Here is a 15345-nt window from a genome sequence, read left to right on the forward strand (position 1 = left end):
TACACGAATCTACATTGCCCTTCTACTCAAGATGGCGTTGCGAGAAGACGCATTGCCCTCCTACGAAGATGGCGTCGGGAAGGGCATCTAGCCGTTAAAGTGAGGTTAGGCCCCTCCAAGATGGTGACTGTGAGGTTATTCTTGCTCTGTTATGAAAAATCCACGAATCGCATTGCACTACTATACTAAGGGTCAATGACCTCGGGTGCTGACTCGGCACAAAAAATGCTGACGAGGTGGCTTAGAACATATATTGCTATACTACTTGCATGATATTGGCGAGAAGTTTCAACGTGAAGGGAAGAAAGGTTAATGGAAACAAACAGAAGAGACTAGCAGATTTTTTGTTAGGGTGTTAATGGACGTATGTTTCTCGTTTCACTACTGGACGTACTGTATCTTGCCTTCTGAAATAAGGGTTATAATTAAAGCTAAGCCGTAAAATAGAGTTTGTTTGTATATTTTAAAATACTGTTAAAAATAATGTATTCGGTATTTATTTATTTAGCGTATGGCTAACACATCACATTACATATAAATACAATAGTAATACATAATATTTACAGTTTAACGTATTTACAGGTTCAAATTATTTACATGTATTCAGTATAAGCCCGTAGATATATATGATTCAATTATTTGCTATACTTGCTCAAAGGCGCTATTCTCTATATCTCGAAATTTCGATAACTCGAAATAAAATTCAGCTCCCGATGTGATTCGAGAGATCGAAGTTCCACTGTACAATAGACCTGACACAGTCACAGGTTTATGAGCGACGTATTGCCATTTCTTTCTTCCTTCTATTAACTGCGGGCAGGAGCCAGGTAGGCTTAGGTCTCAAGCCTCTTTATATAACTCCAAAATTCAAAAGAAATATTTAAAATACATTTCAAAAAACCCGGTAATTATCCACACATAGGCCTAATATACAACTAACTTATCTTAAATTTTGAAATAGAAAGCTTAGAACTCAGGGGACGAAAGGATGACATGAAGTTTATGTACAAAACTGTAAATTCTATTATTGACAACGCTGACTTTTTATGCCTCTTGAGCTTCCACGAGCCCGCTTTAATGCCAGGACAATAATGTAACTTTTCATAATAAGAAAGGTCAGAACAACCGCTCACAAAATTTCCCCACTCTACAGGCTGTGCAATGTCTACAACAGTGCACTTCAGAAAAATAATTCTTTAGACTTCTGTGTACCTCTAGACCTGTTTTACAACAATTCACCATCTCAGTAAAAACTCTCTAAATAACGTGTAATGCTGATTTGAACCACAAAATGTATTTTAAACATTCTACATTAAACACTATCTCATGTGTTAGAACTAGGAGAAAATAATAGTTTAGATATGAAATTACGTTTTGTACTTTACTCTTTCTTGTAAAGATTAAATTAGATATGAAATGCTGTTCCTTCTTCATTGTAAATATATCGAGCTCGATAGCTGCAGGTGGTTTTCCGCGGTTTACCATTTTCACACCAGGCAAGTGCTGGGGCTGTACCTTAAGGCCACGGCCACTTCCTTCCTATTCCTATCCCTTTCCTGTCCCTTCGTCGCCATAAGACCTATCTGTGTCGGTGCGACGTAAATCAACTTCCATTGTAAATATAATATTAGAATAGTTCAGATATTCGTTTATTAGACCAGTTTACATGGGCGCCCGCAAGGGGGGGCAAAGGGGGGCACTTGCCCCCCCCCCTGGAATTCTAATAAGGTTGATGTTCAATTGTTTAATATCATACCAGATTATACAGACAGTCATCTAAACATCTGTTATAACCGGAAATTTCTGTAAACAATTTAATGTTGCTGACGTTATATTGGTTTTTATATTTAAGAAAAATATTCTAATAATGTCATACAATAGGCTACTAATGGAAATATTGCTTCAGTTTCCAATGTGGTTACGCCTACCCTAGTTTTATGTACCGTATGTTTCCATTACCGTATGTTTACATTACTTTTGCCACCCCTCGTACGGTACCTTAGGAATTTGTCCTCGGCAGTGACCATAAGGGAAAGCACGTTCTGGAGATATTTTTATACATTACCACACCTCTAGCGAAGTTCAACCCCCTAAACCAAGGTCGTGTTTGCTGACTGGTAAGACATTAGTCCAGTAAGGTCGTGCTTACAAAGCGGATTATTTATTGTGCTCTCGCCTAATTCGACGCCGTTTCATCTTACCGCAATCTGTGTTCGTGCTGCGAAATTCTGTATATTGTTATTTTTAAGGCGTGCAATAATACGGTGACTAATTTCTTGTGAACAAAGTGACGATTGCTAAAAGAGAATGGCAGCCTGCCATTGTTGTCGTACAGTAGGTTCTTAACTTGTAGTGTTAAATCATCTACAATCGAATCATTGTATAATAGTTCAGTGATTCTGGGATGTTTGTGTTGTTATCAAAGTGGCTATTAGAGTGAGAAGTGATTTAGTAATTTTTATCTATTTGATTTAACGGTTATAAGTTATTGCGAATACAATAAAAAGATTTAGCAACTTTAATGCATTAGAAATGGATATAAGACGGTTTTTCAAAAAGGCTAAACTTAGTAACTTATGTTAAGGGGCTGGAAGTTCTGAGGAAATAATTGCGTCAAGTGACAGTGTTGAGCAGAACAAAGAGTGCAGTGTTCGCGAATTGGAATCTAAACTTAGTAACTTAAGTGAAGGGGCTGCAAGTTCTGAGGAAATAAGTGCGTCAAGTGACAGTGTTGAACAGAACAAAGAGTGCAGTGTTCGCGAACTGGAATCTTCACAAGATATAGAACAATGCTGTGATAAAGCGGAACTGCAAGGGGGGATTATTAACGAAGTATTTCTGAAAGTTGAAAGTGACAGAAAAGACATTGGCATGTTCTTAATGCAGGAAAATATATGTGACACTCTTAAGTATGAATTATTGTTAAAACCATGGGTCCCACAAGTAACCTACGATTTTAAAGGTGATTTGCGAGCTGGAACCAACCGCGCTTTCAGACACCAGTGGTTGAAGGATTATTCTACGTGGCTCTGCTATTCTCGTGAACTGCAGGGTGCTTTGTGCCGAACGTGTGTTCTGTTTAAGCCGAGCGTTAAAAGAGGTCTTCAAGATTCATTCATTACGAAACCTTTCACAAAATATGAGGACTTCAATGCTAGCACCAAAGACCATATAAAATCAAACTGGCATAGAGAATCATCAGAAAAGGCGAAAAACTTTGTGGACATCTACGAAGGAAGGCAACTCACGGTGGCTGATCAAATAAATAGTAGTCTCCGCCATCAGATTGAACAAAATAGGAAGAAGCTGGAACCAATTTTGTCAACTATCATTTTCTGTGGCACCCATGATATATCACTTCGAGGGAAAACTTCAGACAGCGGAATTTTCAATGATTTATTGGAATTCCGTCTGGAGGCGGGAGATGCTCAACTACAAGAACACCTCTCAAATTCTGCAAAAAATTCCAAGTACACTTCTCATCGAATTCAAAATGAAATGATAAGATTTTGTGAACAGGAATTACGAGAGATACTGGTTACGGAAGCAAATTCATGCAATGTTTTCTCTGTTATTGCTGACGAGACAGCTGACATATCTGGAACCGAGCAGCTGTCTATTGGAATTCGGTTCGTCAAGAATACATCTAGTTATGATTTGAAAGTATGTGAAGAATTCCTTGGGTTTCAGCCTTTGGAAGAAATGAATGCCAAGTCAATCGCAAATTCAATTTTGAATATTTTAACAAGCTCTGGTCTGGATTTAACCAAACTATGTGGTCAAGGATACGACGGTTGTGCTACTATGGCAGGACGTGAATGTGGAGTTGCAAAATTAATACAAGATAGGTATCAAAAGGCTATTTTCTGTCACTGTGCTAGTCATAAACTTAACCTGGTAATAAACGACCTCAATGAACTCTCTGTTGTGAATAATGCGGCAGGTACCATCAAGGAAATAATTAACTTTTTTCGTGAAAGTCTACTCCGAAGAAAGCAGATCTGTAACTTGCCTCTTTTCTGTGAAACACGATGGTCCTCAAAGTACAAAAGCATTAGGCTCTTTTCAGAAAACTTTTCCAGTATCATGAAGGCTCTGCCGAAGCTTCAATTCCAAGACTCGACAACGTGCACATAATCTTTACTGTTCAGCATCGAACTCGGCCTTTATTGTTGCAATTCACATAATGGCAAAATACAGTTGCATTTTAGAAGCCGTAACAAACTCCCTTCAAGCGGAAGGATTGGAGCTCTTCAAAGTTAGAGAACATATCTTGTTGCTACTGGACCTTTTTAAAAAGCAACGATCAGACGCAATTACCCACTTTCAAAGAATAATGGTAGATGCTGAGGACACAACTTCTAATAGTGGATTTGAAATAACGATCCCTCGCCTCGCTGCCAAGCAGCGTCACAGGGCGAACCACAATGAAACTATGGCCGAGGACTGTTACAGAGTTTCAATCTACATTCCCTACATGGACTCACTGACACAGTCTCTAGAGTCGCGTTTTGGAGAACAAAACAAAACCATACTGATGCTGTATTCTCTCCATCCTTGTGTTATGAAGACATTAAGAAAGGAAGATTTTTTTTGCATTCCATGAAAGTTGTTTCTAATATCTACAAAATAGACAGGTTAATGGTGGACGCAGAGTTGTGATATGACGTGTGGCAAACCAAGCACTGTAAACCAGATATGAATTTCCTGGAACTTTTAAAAGAAAGTAAGGATTTTTACCCAAGCGTAGTTGTTTTAGAAATCCCTGCCCGCGACAAGTGCAGAGAGGAGTTTCAGCACGCTTCGTAGGGTGAAATCTTGGCTTAGATCAACACTGACAAACGATCGACTTAGTGGGCTTTGCATGCGTCTTTGCACCGTGAAAGAATAGCCGAGGACAAACAGAAGTTTATTAAAAACGTTCTTACACGATTTTCCAGAGAAGCTCCTAGAAGAATGCAACCTCTCTTACCCGAATCTGTTGTTTAGGGACATATTACTTTTAAAAAGTAATTTAAACTGTTAATCAGATTTAAGCGTGGTTTAAAAAAAGTAATTTAAACTATTAATCAGATTTTAGCGTGGTTTACGTCCATTTTAATAAAAATGATGGATAATATTTGTCATGTGATTTTGTGATAGATATGTTTTGATTGAATGAATTTGTATGCTGGAAATCGTATTACGAAACTAAGCCTTTATATTCCTAAAGCTGCTAAATCAGTTCATTTAAAGTAGACAGAACATTTGCGTAGCTAGTGCTTTTTATCACTGCCGTGAAACTAAGTGTGTGAGGAAATAAAATGAACATTACAAATTTTGTCATTCCGTAAAAGTGTTTCATTATTCTAACAAGAGCACTGCAAGATATTCATGATTGGCTGTGAAGAAGAGGAAAAACGTGATGATCCACTGTAACGGTGAGTACAAAACTAGATTTTTTTAAACATTTGGGAATATTATTTTTAAGTAACTGACAAATTATCCCATTGTGCGTGCTATTCGAATAATTAGCCAGGATGAGTTTTAGAGATATTTCTACAGTTGAATTTAACATAGTGACTTGGTATTATCTCAAAATATATCCATTTGTTTAGAAAATCCGATGGTGCGTCCACACCAAGGTGTTTTCGTTAACTTTGTTAATAAACATTGTTAATGAACAATGTTCATGAACATTTCCGTGTGTTAATAAACAAAATAACGTGTTCATTAACTTTTCGAGCATGTTGCTAAACAAAATTTCTTTAACTTTTGTGAATGAAACTTTTCTTAAACATTTCGTGTTTTCGTTAACATTTCGGTTCGCACATGCGCAAAGATGCAATTAGAACACGCAAATTCGTAGCGCGGAATACTCAAAATCGAATCGATTCACCATACAAATACATAAGTGAAGTGTAGGAGTCACCAGTTGTTACGAATCTTAAAAGTTCTACCTAGCCTAACATTAACCTTTAGATACTCGCGCTCAGTTTCCCCCCTTTATTACTCGCGTGGGGTCTTTAAGGCCTTCGGGAATGTATACATTGAAAAAATACCCTAATTACAATACAATTGCATCTTATTTTACTGCAAATACTGCACCACATTAAAAAGTATGTTTACAAGAAATCAATTCGCATTAAGTATCACAAAGTTCATGACAGTGTTCTTTTTTTCAGATTACACGCAATTCTCACATATTTTCCTCGTGTGTTCTCCACAGACATGTTCCTTGCATATTTCACATCTAGTTTTTATTCTCCTGTCCTTTGACCTAGGGCAAATCACGCATCTCTTTCTTGAAATGTCTGGCTCCTCTATATCTTCCCTGTCACCATTATCTGTACGTAGTTTTTTCTTGAGATTCCTACGCTGGCTAGGTATAGCAGCATGCGCCAACAGCCATGGTTTCATGAGTTCTTTCGCCAGCTCTTTCAAAAATACTCTCCTTGGCATGTTTTTCTCGTGGCTGGAATTGAATTTCCATACAACGAAAGCGTTGATACGAACCACATTGAAGAGATGATAGAAGACAACGAGTGTCCATCTGTTGGTTTGTCGTGCTACATTGTAAGTTTGGCATAACTTGTCATTTGTGTCTACACCACCTTTCGTGCTGTTATAAAAATTAACTATTTCCGATTTCTTCTTCTCATCCTCTTCAATAGCTACCATGATGCATGCTGGAGATCAGTATTACTGCTTTATGATTGCTGAATATTTCACAGTCTGGATCAGAATCAGAAGCAACTGGGGCATCATCATCGTCTTCTTCTGCTTCTTCTTCTAAAAGCCACTGTTCAGTCTCCTGTACTTGACGACTGTGCCTTCCAGCCATATTCATCTGCAAGCGGAATACAAATAGAAGTAACCCACAAATATGAGAGAAAATCGCTCTATTTGCTGCACTGTATCTCATGTCAAAGTAAAAGCGCCTTATACAGTAGGCTTACCTTTGTATGTTAACAATTCCCAGACATCACAAGAGGTTCAGATGCTGGCCAAAATATGTGTATGACACGTTCACATCATCAAAACTAAATAAATAATTAGTTATACGCAATATGTGCAAGAATATGAAAAGAGTTACCTTAGTTTATTTTCATACGTAATTACTCGCGTCCGGTCTTCCAGACCTAGTCACTTCTCTCCACTGAGCACCTTAGTTGGCAACAGTGAGCCAACTACTGAAATGAGCTCCCCTTCCCACTACATGAAGCTATTGCATGTGTCAAGGTCACACGTAGTCACTTCGGGAAAATATAACAATTTAAAAAGGGAGTGGGGCCTCAAAGACCCCGCGCGAGTAATTAAAATTTAATAGAGATGGCACTCCGATAATTTGTATCATTTCTTGCAATTTCAGGCCCGATTACTGTCAACAGGAACTGAAAGTCATGTGGGGACATTCTCAGAAAATTTTGAAAGCCTGCTGCATCATGAATTAAAAGTTCTTTTTTTAATTTGCTATTTGCTTTAAGTGCCGGCCCCGTGGTGTAGGGGTAGCGTGCCTGCCTCTTACATGGAGGTCCCGGGTTCGATTCCCGGCCAGGCCAGGGATTTTTACCTGGACCTGAGGGCTGGTTCGAGGTCCACTCAGCCTACGTGATTAGAATTGAGGTGCTATCTGACGGTGAGATAGCGGCCCTGGTCTAGAAAGCCAAGAATAACGGCCGAGAGGATTCGTCGTGCTGACCACACGACACCTCACAATCTGCAGGCCTTCGGGCTGAGCAGCAGTCGCTTGGTAGGCCAAGGCCCTTCAAGGGCTCTAGTGCCATGGGGTTTGGTTTGGTATTTGCTTTAAGTCGCACCCACACAGATAGTTCTTATTACGACGAATGGACAGGAAAGGCTTAGGAATGGAGAGAAAGCGGTCGTGGCCTTAAGGCACAGCCCCAGCATTTGCCTGGTGTGAAAATGGAAAACCACGGAAAACCATCTTCAGGGCTGCTGGCAGTGGGGTTCGAACCCACTACCTCCCGGATGCGAGCTCACAGCTGCGCGCTCCTAACCGCACGGCCAACTCGCCCAGTAATTAAAAGTTCTGACATAAGTGTCCTCTCCAAACTTAATTCTAAACGCTTTACCAATATTTTTCTTTGCCACACTGTGCGTCTGCGCTTTTCTCTAATTGCACTAGTTAAAATAATGAAAGCGGCAGCTGTAGGTGTTTTCTTCTTCCTGACCCTATCTATTGTAACCTCACAAACAGTTTTTGGTGTGGACACAATGTTAAAGAAGTTTGTTAACAAAAGTTTATTGACATATTGAGAAATGTTTTCGTTAACATCGTTTATTAACTTTGGTGGTAGTTAACATTACCATTTTAAGAATTGCTTGATTTCTAATTTTTGGAAATACGAACTGATCATTATATCATTTGTAACCATTTTAAGAACTCAACCTTTTGATAATGAATCACAGAAGAGGAAACACAAAATTTTGTGGTCAAAATCTCTGAACTAAAGGCTAAATATCCATTCATTCCGGCCATAGAGCAGCCGAAGGTTTCAGAGCAGCAAAGCACTGTGGGGGTGGGGCTGCTTGCGCATCATCGTCATCTAGGTAGGTAATGAAACGAAATAATTTATCTTCTTTATAACAGGAAAGTTGATCTAGAAAAGTGTTAATGTGCCCCCCCCCCCTGGAAAATATCCTGCGGGCGCCCATGCCAGTTTAGATACGAAATTACGTTTTTTATATACTTGTTTCTTGTAACGATTAGACATGAAATATTATTTCTTTCTCAAAGTAAATATAATATTAGAGTAGTTTAGATATTAGATTATTAGACTGATTCGAAACATTGAAAAATAAACATATGTTAACAATTGCAACTGTAATGGGGATTAGAAATCCTGTAGTGCGCAATAAATAAATAAATATTAATTAATAATTAATTAATTAAATTCTCCCGTACCACTGCCGAGGGCCGGCTACCCACAAGCAAAAATAATAGTATACCTGAGTGAAAATCAATAAATGTCATTTTTAGAAATTGTCGGCAAAATTATCCGCACTCCCATACAGTTTGTATCCGCCAAAGCACTAACTTAGCGGATTTCCGCGGATAAATCCCTGTATATCCGCATCAGTGCATGTACGTTCATCGAAGTACTAGCTTCCCGCATTTTAGCTCGATCGGCCGAATAATTTCTTCGTGAAAGAAAGTTAGACAGAAAAACAGACCAAACCCAAATCCAAACCCTGTGGCGCAATAATACCTTTGCTGGCAGGACCTAGTGTTTACAATGCACTGTGTCTTCTGGTATAGGCTAGAGCAATTTTGTTACTTTCATAGACCTGTCTCTGTCTTATCCTTGGCTTTGACAATATGAAAGTGACTGACGTATGAGCGATGCTAATAATGCCAATCCTTTTGCAGCCAGTCCCTGCTATGAATGGTGTGAAAATGTTGCTCATAGGGTCAGTTGGTGTATGCATTTCAGTGGACTTGGGAGACTGATATGTAATAACAACTTCTGGCTCGGTGAGGAAAACAACGCGAAACTACCTCACTCCTCATTTCCCTAGTACGCCTCTTCAGTGATGCCTAGGCCATCTATGACAGCTGATGGCAGAGCTTTTGAGGATCCCACCAGCGTTAGCGCTGACGGACTGAACATACATACATGGCGCAATAGCCCCGAAGGTCTATGACCTATCAAGCGACGGCTGCGCAGTGGGTGTTCTGTGATTTGGCAGGACGAATACTCTCGGCCATTATTCTTGGCTTTCGAAACCGAGTTCACAGTTGTTATCACGTCGGCTTAGTGGACCTCGAACCAGCCCTCAGGTCCATTTAAAAATCCCTGACCTGACCGAGAATCGAACCCGGGGCCCTCGGGTAAGAGGTGGGGCCAGCTAGGGAAACAGACCAACATTCAGATTTGTATGCCGTGTTAATAACCAATGTAATACTGGTAACATGCTGGATATTAAAGTAATACCAGTACCAAAACATAAGAACTAACAGCATTTTCACAATAATATATCGTCATTTTCACGGTGAGTCACACAGCGGCAATGTAACTGGGAATCTTTGTGTAAGATAAGGCTGATAAGATAGTATGAGGGAGTCTGTAGGACCAAGTTCGCCGGGCCTTTTATTGCGTGCCAGTTCAGACATGGCTCCAGCAGCCGAAAGAGCCAACGGTACGAGACAGCGAGGGCTGCAACTTGACAATGTCGTCGGTTCTCAGCCCGAACTGGGTCCTGCGCCACCCGATGGCGGATACGGATGGATCATCGTCATAGGCGTAGTACTATTGCGAGTAAGTAGGCTGATAAATATCTAATCTCTGGAAGCAGGGAAATAGAGTGTCTTGAAAGTTTTCTAGTCTTCTGTTTACTATTTATCCTGACAGCTGTAATGGTCGTAGGCATCACAGTATTTTGCCAACAAAAATCCCTTTCTAAGTGATAGGGTACTTTTTAAAATGTGAAGGAGAAAATTTCAGTATTATTCGACTTTGAAACTGTTATTGAGTGGATATCGTATTGAAGGATGTTGCTGCTTTTAGATGCACGGGTGGTCTAACATAATCTAAATGCTCTAATATTATTCTCAGTGTTACTTTATGTTAACCATGGGATGGTTGGAAAATAATACAATCATTATTTATTAAATTTTCTTTTGTTTGCTCAAACTGATGTACGTCACAGTAATGAAACATGTCCATTATCAGTCAGTTCAGACGCTGTCAGTTTCCAAGTGAAGGGACATCAATTATTAGTGAAAAAGAAACAAGGACACGTTTCGTTCTTGAAAGAACATCATCGGATTCTATCAAATCTTTCTTTCCTCTTTCTTTCTTTCTTTCTTAATCCGTTTCTCCGGGATTGGTTTTCCCTCCGACTCAGTGAGGGATCCCACCTCTACTGCCTCAAGGATAGTGTCCTGGAGCGTGAGACTTTGCGTCGGGTGGATACAACTGGGGAGGATGACCTGTACCTCGCCCAGGCGGCCTCAGCTACTATGCTGAACAAGGGCCTTGTGGGGGATTGGAAGATTGGAAGGGATAGACAAGAAAGAGGAAGAAAGCGGCCGTGGCCTTAAGTTAGGTACCATCCCGGCATTTGACTGGAGAAGTGGGAAACCACGGAAAACCCCTTGGAGGATGGCTGAAGTGGGAACCGAACCTCCCTCTTTCTACCAAATCGCACTCAAGAATACTTACAAACGTACGCACATTGATGTACGTTTCCGTTTAAATCCTTAAAATATATAATCTAGAAGTTATCCACGTGGAGGTATAAATCTGTTACCATGCTTTGTTTTTCACATAGTTTAGAAAGGTATTTATTGAAAATTAGTTTTGGCAGGCTGAAGAACCTAAGATTTATAAATTAACTGAGTCGAAACTCAAAACAGAAAAAAAAAGTTCTGCAAAGTACAGTATAATTTCGTACACATTAACCGTACGAAGAAGGATAACGGGGACACTTGCGATTGTTAGTCTACATTATTCACAAACTTTCAACTGTCTTCCGAAATATTAGTTATCTCTAAAAGTGCACATAACAAAATAAAAAGAAACAAAACTACAATTTCCATTCCTTTGGAGTACAGTCGAACGAAGTCAGAAAATGGAGGAAATATTAGATTAGGAAAGTCTTTTTTCTTGCTTGTTGCTTTACGTCGCATCGACACAGATAGGTGTTATGGAGACGATGGGACAGGAAAGAGCTAGGAGTGGGAAAGAAGCGGCCGTGGCTTTAATTAAGGAACAACCCCAGCATTTGCCTGGTGAAATAGGAAACCCCGGAAAACCATCTTCAGTGGTGCCGACAGTGGAATTCTCTCGAATACTTGATACTGGCCACACTTAACCGACTGCAGCTATCGAACTCGGTGGACTGATGACTCAAATAACAAGAAATTATTTAAAGCATTTTTGCCATACGAGCTATAATAGCGGAGATATTCACGAATTTGTTGTTGTTTTTTTCTTTTTTGCTAGTTGCTTTACGTCGCGCCGACACAGATAGGTCTTATGGCGAAGATGGGTCTAGGAATGGGAAGGAAGCAGCCGTGGCCTTAATTAAGGTACAGCCCCAGCATTTTCCTGGTGTGAAAATGAGAAACCACGGAAAACCATCTTCAGGGCTGCCGACAGTGGGATTCGAATTCACTATCTCCCGGATGCGAGCTCACAGCTGCGTACCCCTAACCACACGGCCAACTCGTCGTATTATTATTATTATTATTATCATTATTATTATTATTAATTATTATTATTATTATTATCATACAGGTAGGTCTTATGGCGACGATGGGACAGGAAAGGGCTAGGAGTGGTAAGGAAGCGGCCGTGGCCTTAATTAAGGTACAGCCCCAGCATTTCCCTCGGAAACCACGGAAAACCATCTTCAGGAGTTCGAGCCCACTATCTCCCGAATGCGCCCCTAAACGCACGGCCAACTCTCTGGGCAATTAAGATTTTAAATTCCGGATCCATCAATGGCGACTTCATGGTAACAATGAACTGGCGATGGTGATTGTGTTTATAAACATGGTCATTAACCCCTGGTAATGAGGAAGATAAGGAAGGTGACTGTCGAAGTGAGAAGAAACACACGAAGGAGCGACCCGAAGAACAGGAGAAGAATGAATCATGATATAAGTGGGGAGAGGATGAAAGGCCAGATTTTTATCGTCAAGCCGGAAGAAAATCGATTGTAGGTAGTGGTGTAGTGTAATGCAAGCCCACTCATTCGTTTTTCATGTGATCGGAATAAAATATCGTGCAAGTTAGTGAAAAACCCTATGGCTCATTCCACGTTAAGAAAACAGTATTGCTCTTATGGGCCTAAAAGGAGTGAACACACCCCCTCTGAGACACCCATAATTTCTCGTGATTAAGGAATATTACACTGTACTTTGTAATGTATTACGAAAGATAAAAAGATGATGGATTTTTACCAGTGTGTTATTATTAAAATAATTACATAACATTTCCTTTCTTCATAAAGATATTCGTAGGGAGGAAGCGCAATGGCAGGAACAGCTATCGCTTCGTTGCCTTCCTTCATTTTCCTCTTCCTGTGTTGCTCTGGCACAAGCATCGTGTAGTCCCTCACTCGTGAACCGCCGGCAGCTCACTTCTGTAGTGAAGTCATCTAACATTATTACGTGTGCAAAAAATCTAACTCACTACTTCGTCCACAAAGTGAGTTCCAGTCAGTGTTGATAACCCTTGTTGAGGACAAGACCACGAGAGTCCCGGGGCAAAAAACTATGTCCCTCTATGCATCTGTTTCTAGGAATGCCAATGAGTCGGGAAAAGTCTCTGTGCTACACTGGAGGAGGAAAAGCGATCTCGCTGAGAGGCGTGATTTGCCTCTTGTCAGAAATGAAACCCGCTCTTCTCTTGTGGAGAAAAATCAAATTTTGAGTCAGAGAGCTATGCTTTACCGGTACGGGAAGAATTCTTTCTTAACAAACGGCACCTTTCAAGGGTTTATTTTTGAGGTATTTAATGAGAGGAGTAATTTTTGGTTTGGAAAAGGCCAAAACATGAGCTTATTTCAAATTAAAACAGATCGTAAGTAGTAGAGATATATTTATTACCTAGCAGAGGTTATCATGGAGTACTAAGACTGGTTGTTGTCTTTGTCTCTTGTTGTCAATAGCAATGGCAAGCCGTCTTAGCTTGTCACTATACACAGCAGAGGTAATCGTTACGTTTTTTGGAAGTGTCAGGAATGAAGCAGTTGCTGAAAGAACAGCACAAAAATGGTTTTCCCGCTTTCGAGCAGGATGGTTTGACTTGTCTGATGATCCACGTTCTGGAAGACCTTCAGATTTTGACGAAAATCACTTGAATGAGTTGCTTCATGAGAATCCTCGTCAAACAACGCGAGAAATGGCACAAGTTTTTGAATGTGATCAGTCAACTGCTGTACGCCATTTTCATGCGATGGGTAAGGTATAGAACTTGGGTATATGGATACCACGTGTGCTAAGTGACAGTAACAAGAATCAACGAGTAAAGATATGTTCGTCATTGCTTGCCCGGCACCAGTTGGCTTGTGATAGGCACGAAGCATTCTTTTTGAACATTGTCACCGGTGACGAGAAATGGTGCCTGTATGTCAACATGAAGAAGAGGAAAGAATGGCTCAGCCCATCAAAAAAAAAAAAAAAAAACCTCCCCGTATCAAGGATAGTGCCCATCTGCAGAAAATCATGTTGTGTGTTTGGTGGAACAAAGATGACATTTTTCATCATGAAATTGTTCTCGCAGCTCCTGCTGCTCTGGATCCTTGGTTAAACTCAAAGAGTAAAATGTGGTCCGCCTCTGTGGTGTAGCAGTTAGTGTGATTAGCTGCCACCCCCGGAGGCCCGGGTTCGATTCCCGGCTCTGCCACGAAATTTGAAAAGTGGTACATAGGCTGGAACAGGGTCCACTCAGCCTCGGGAAGTCAAATGAGTAGAGGTGGGTTCGGTTCCCACCTCAGCCATCCTGGAAGTGGTTTTCCGTGGTTTCCCAGTTCTCCTCCAGGCAAATGCCAGGATGGTAGGCCTACATAACTTAAGGCCACGGCCGCTTCCTTCCTTCTTCCTTGTCTACAATATCCCTTCCAATCTTCCCATCCCCCTACAAGGCCCCTGTTCAGCATAGCAGGTGATGCCGCAGGGCGAGATACTGGTCATTCTCCCCAGTTGTATCCTCCGACCCAAAGCCTGAAGCTCCAGGACACTGCCCTTGAGGCGGTAGAGGTGGGATCCCTTGCTGAGTCCGAGGGAAAAACCAACCTCGGAGGGTAAACACATTAAGAAGAGTAAAATGTGTCGGAAATGCTTACTTTTCTCAACTTGACATTCCATATCCGTTTGTCTGAAATATACACAAATAATACATTCAAACCAAGATAACCTGTGTTTCACAACACACAAACTCCAAACTCAGTTAAAACAATGGAATAACGGTAAGCAGTCCCTTCACGCTGCATTGTTGCCAACCCAAAAGAATACCGCACGAACTTATGCATTGACCCTGTAGTTTTTAGATAATTATTTCGTTTTTCGTTTCCATTTTCGCATTGAGGAGATTCCGCATTATACAAAAGTAAGAACATTATGATGCCGTAAGTTTCGCCGGGACCGAGAAAATATTCTGTAGTGGACAATTTTCCGTTTTATTCAAGTTCCCCTTTGAGCACGTTTTACTGTATTCACTATTACTTGTTTCTGTTGTGGTTGGTAGTGTGTTGTTTTGTGTGTGAATGAAGAAAAGTGCATGGGGACAAATACAAACACCCAGTCCTCAAGTCCGACCTGGCCCCGAATACAATTTGAGACACTCTGAGCCTCAGCGTTGACCATTCAGCCAAGGAGAAACATTTCTCTTC

The 15345-nt window shown here is 40.6% G+C and overlaps 1 protein-coding gene across 2 annotated transcripts in view; it reads left to right on the plus strand.

Annotated features, from left to right (window-relative positions):
• Positions 1–10086: 10086 nt before the first annotated feature.
• LOC136867498 (monocarboxylate transporter 7) overlaps positions 10087–15345 on the plus strand; it is a 104391-nt gene continuing 99132 nt past the window's right edge. For both annotated transcript variants that reach the window (XM_067144708.2, XM_067144707.2), the window contains exon 1: positions 10087–10262. In XM_067144708.2, coding sequence (XP_067000809.2) covers positions 10116–10262 — 147 coding nt within the window. In that variant the 5' untranslated portion in view covers positions 10087–10115. The remainder of the gene's footprint in view (positions 10263–15345) is intronic.

The sequence above is a fragment of the Anabrus simplex genome, chromosome 3 (assembly GCF_040414725.1).
Source record: "Anabrus simplex isolate iqAnaSimp1 chromosome 3, ASM4041472v1, whole genome shotgun sequence".
NCBI classification, from domain to species: domain Eukaryota; kingdom Metazoa; phylum Arthropoda; class Insecta; order Orthoptera; family Tettigoniidae; genus Anabrus; species Anabrus simplex.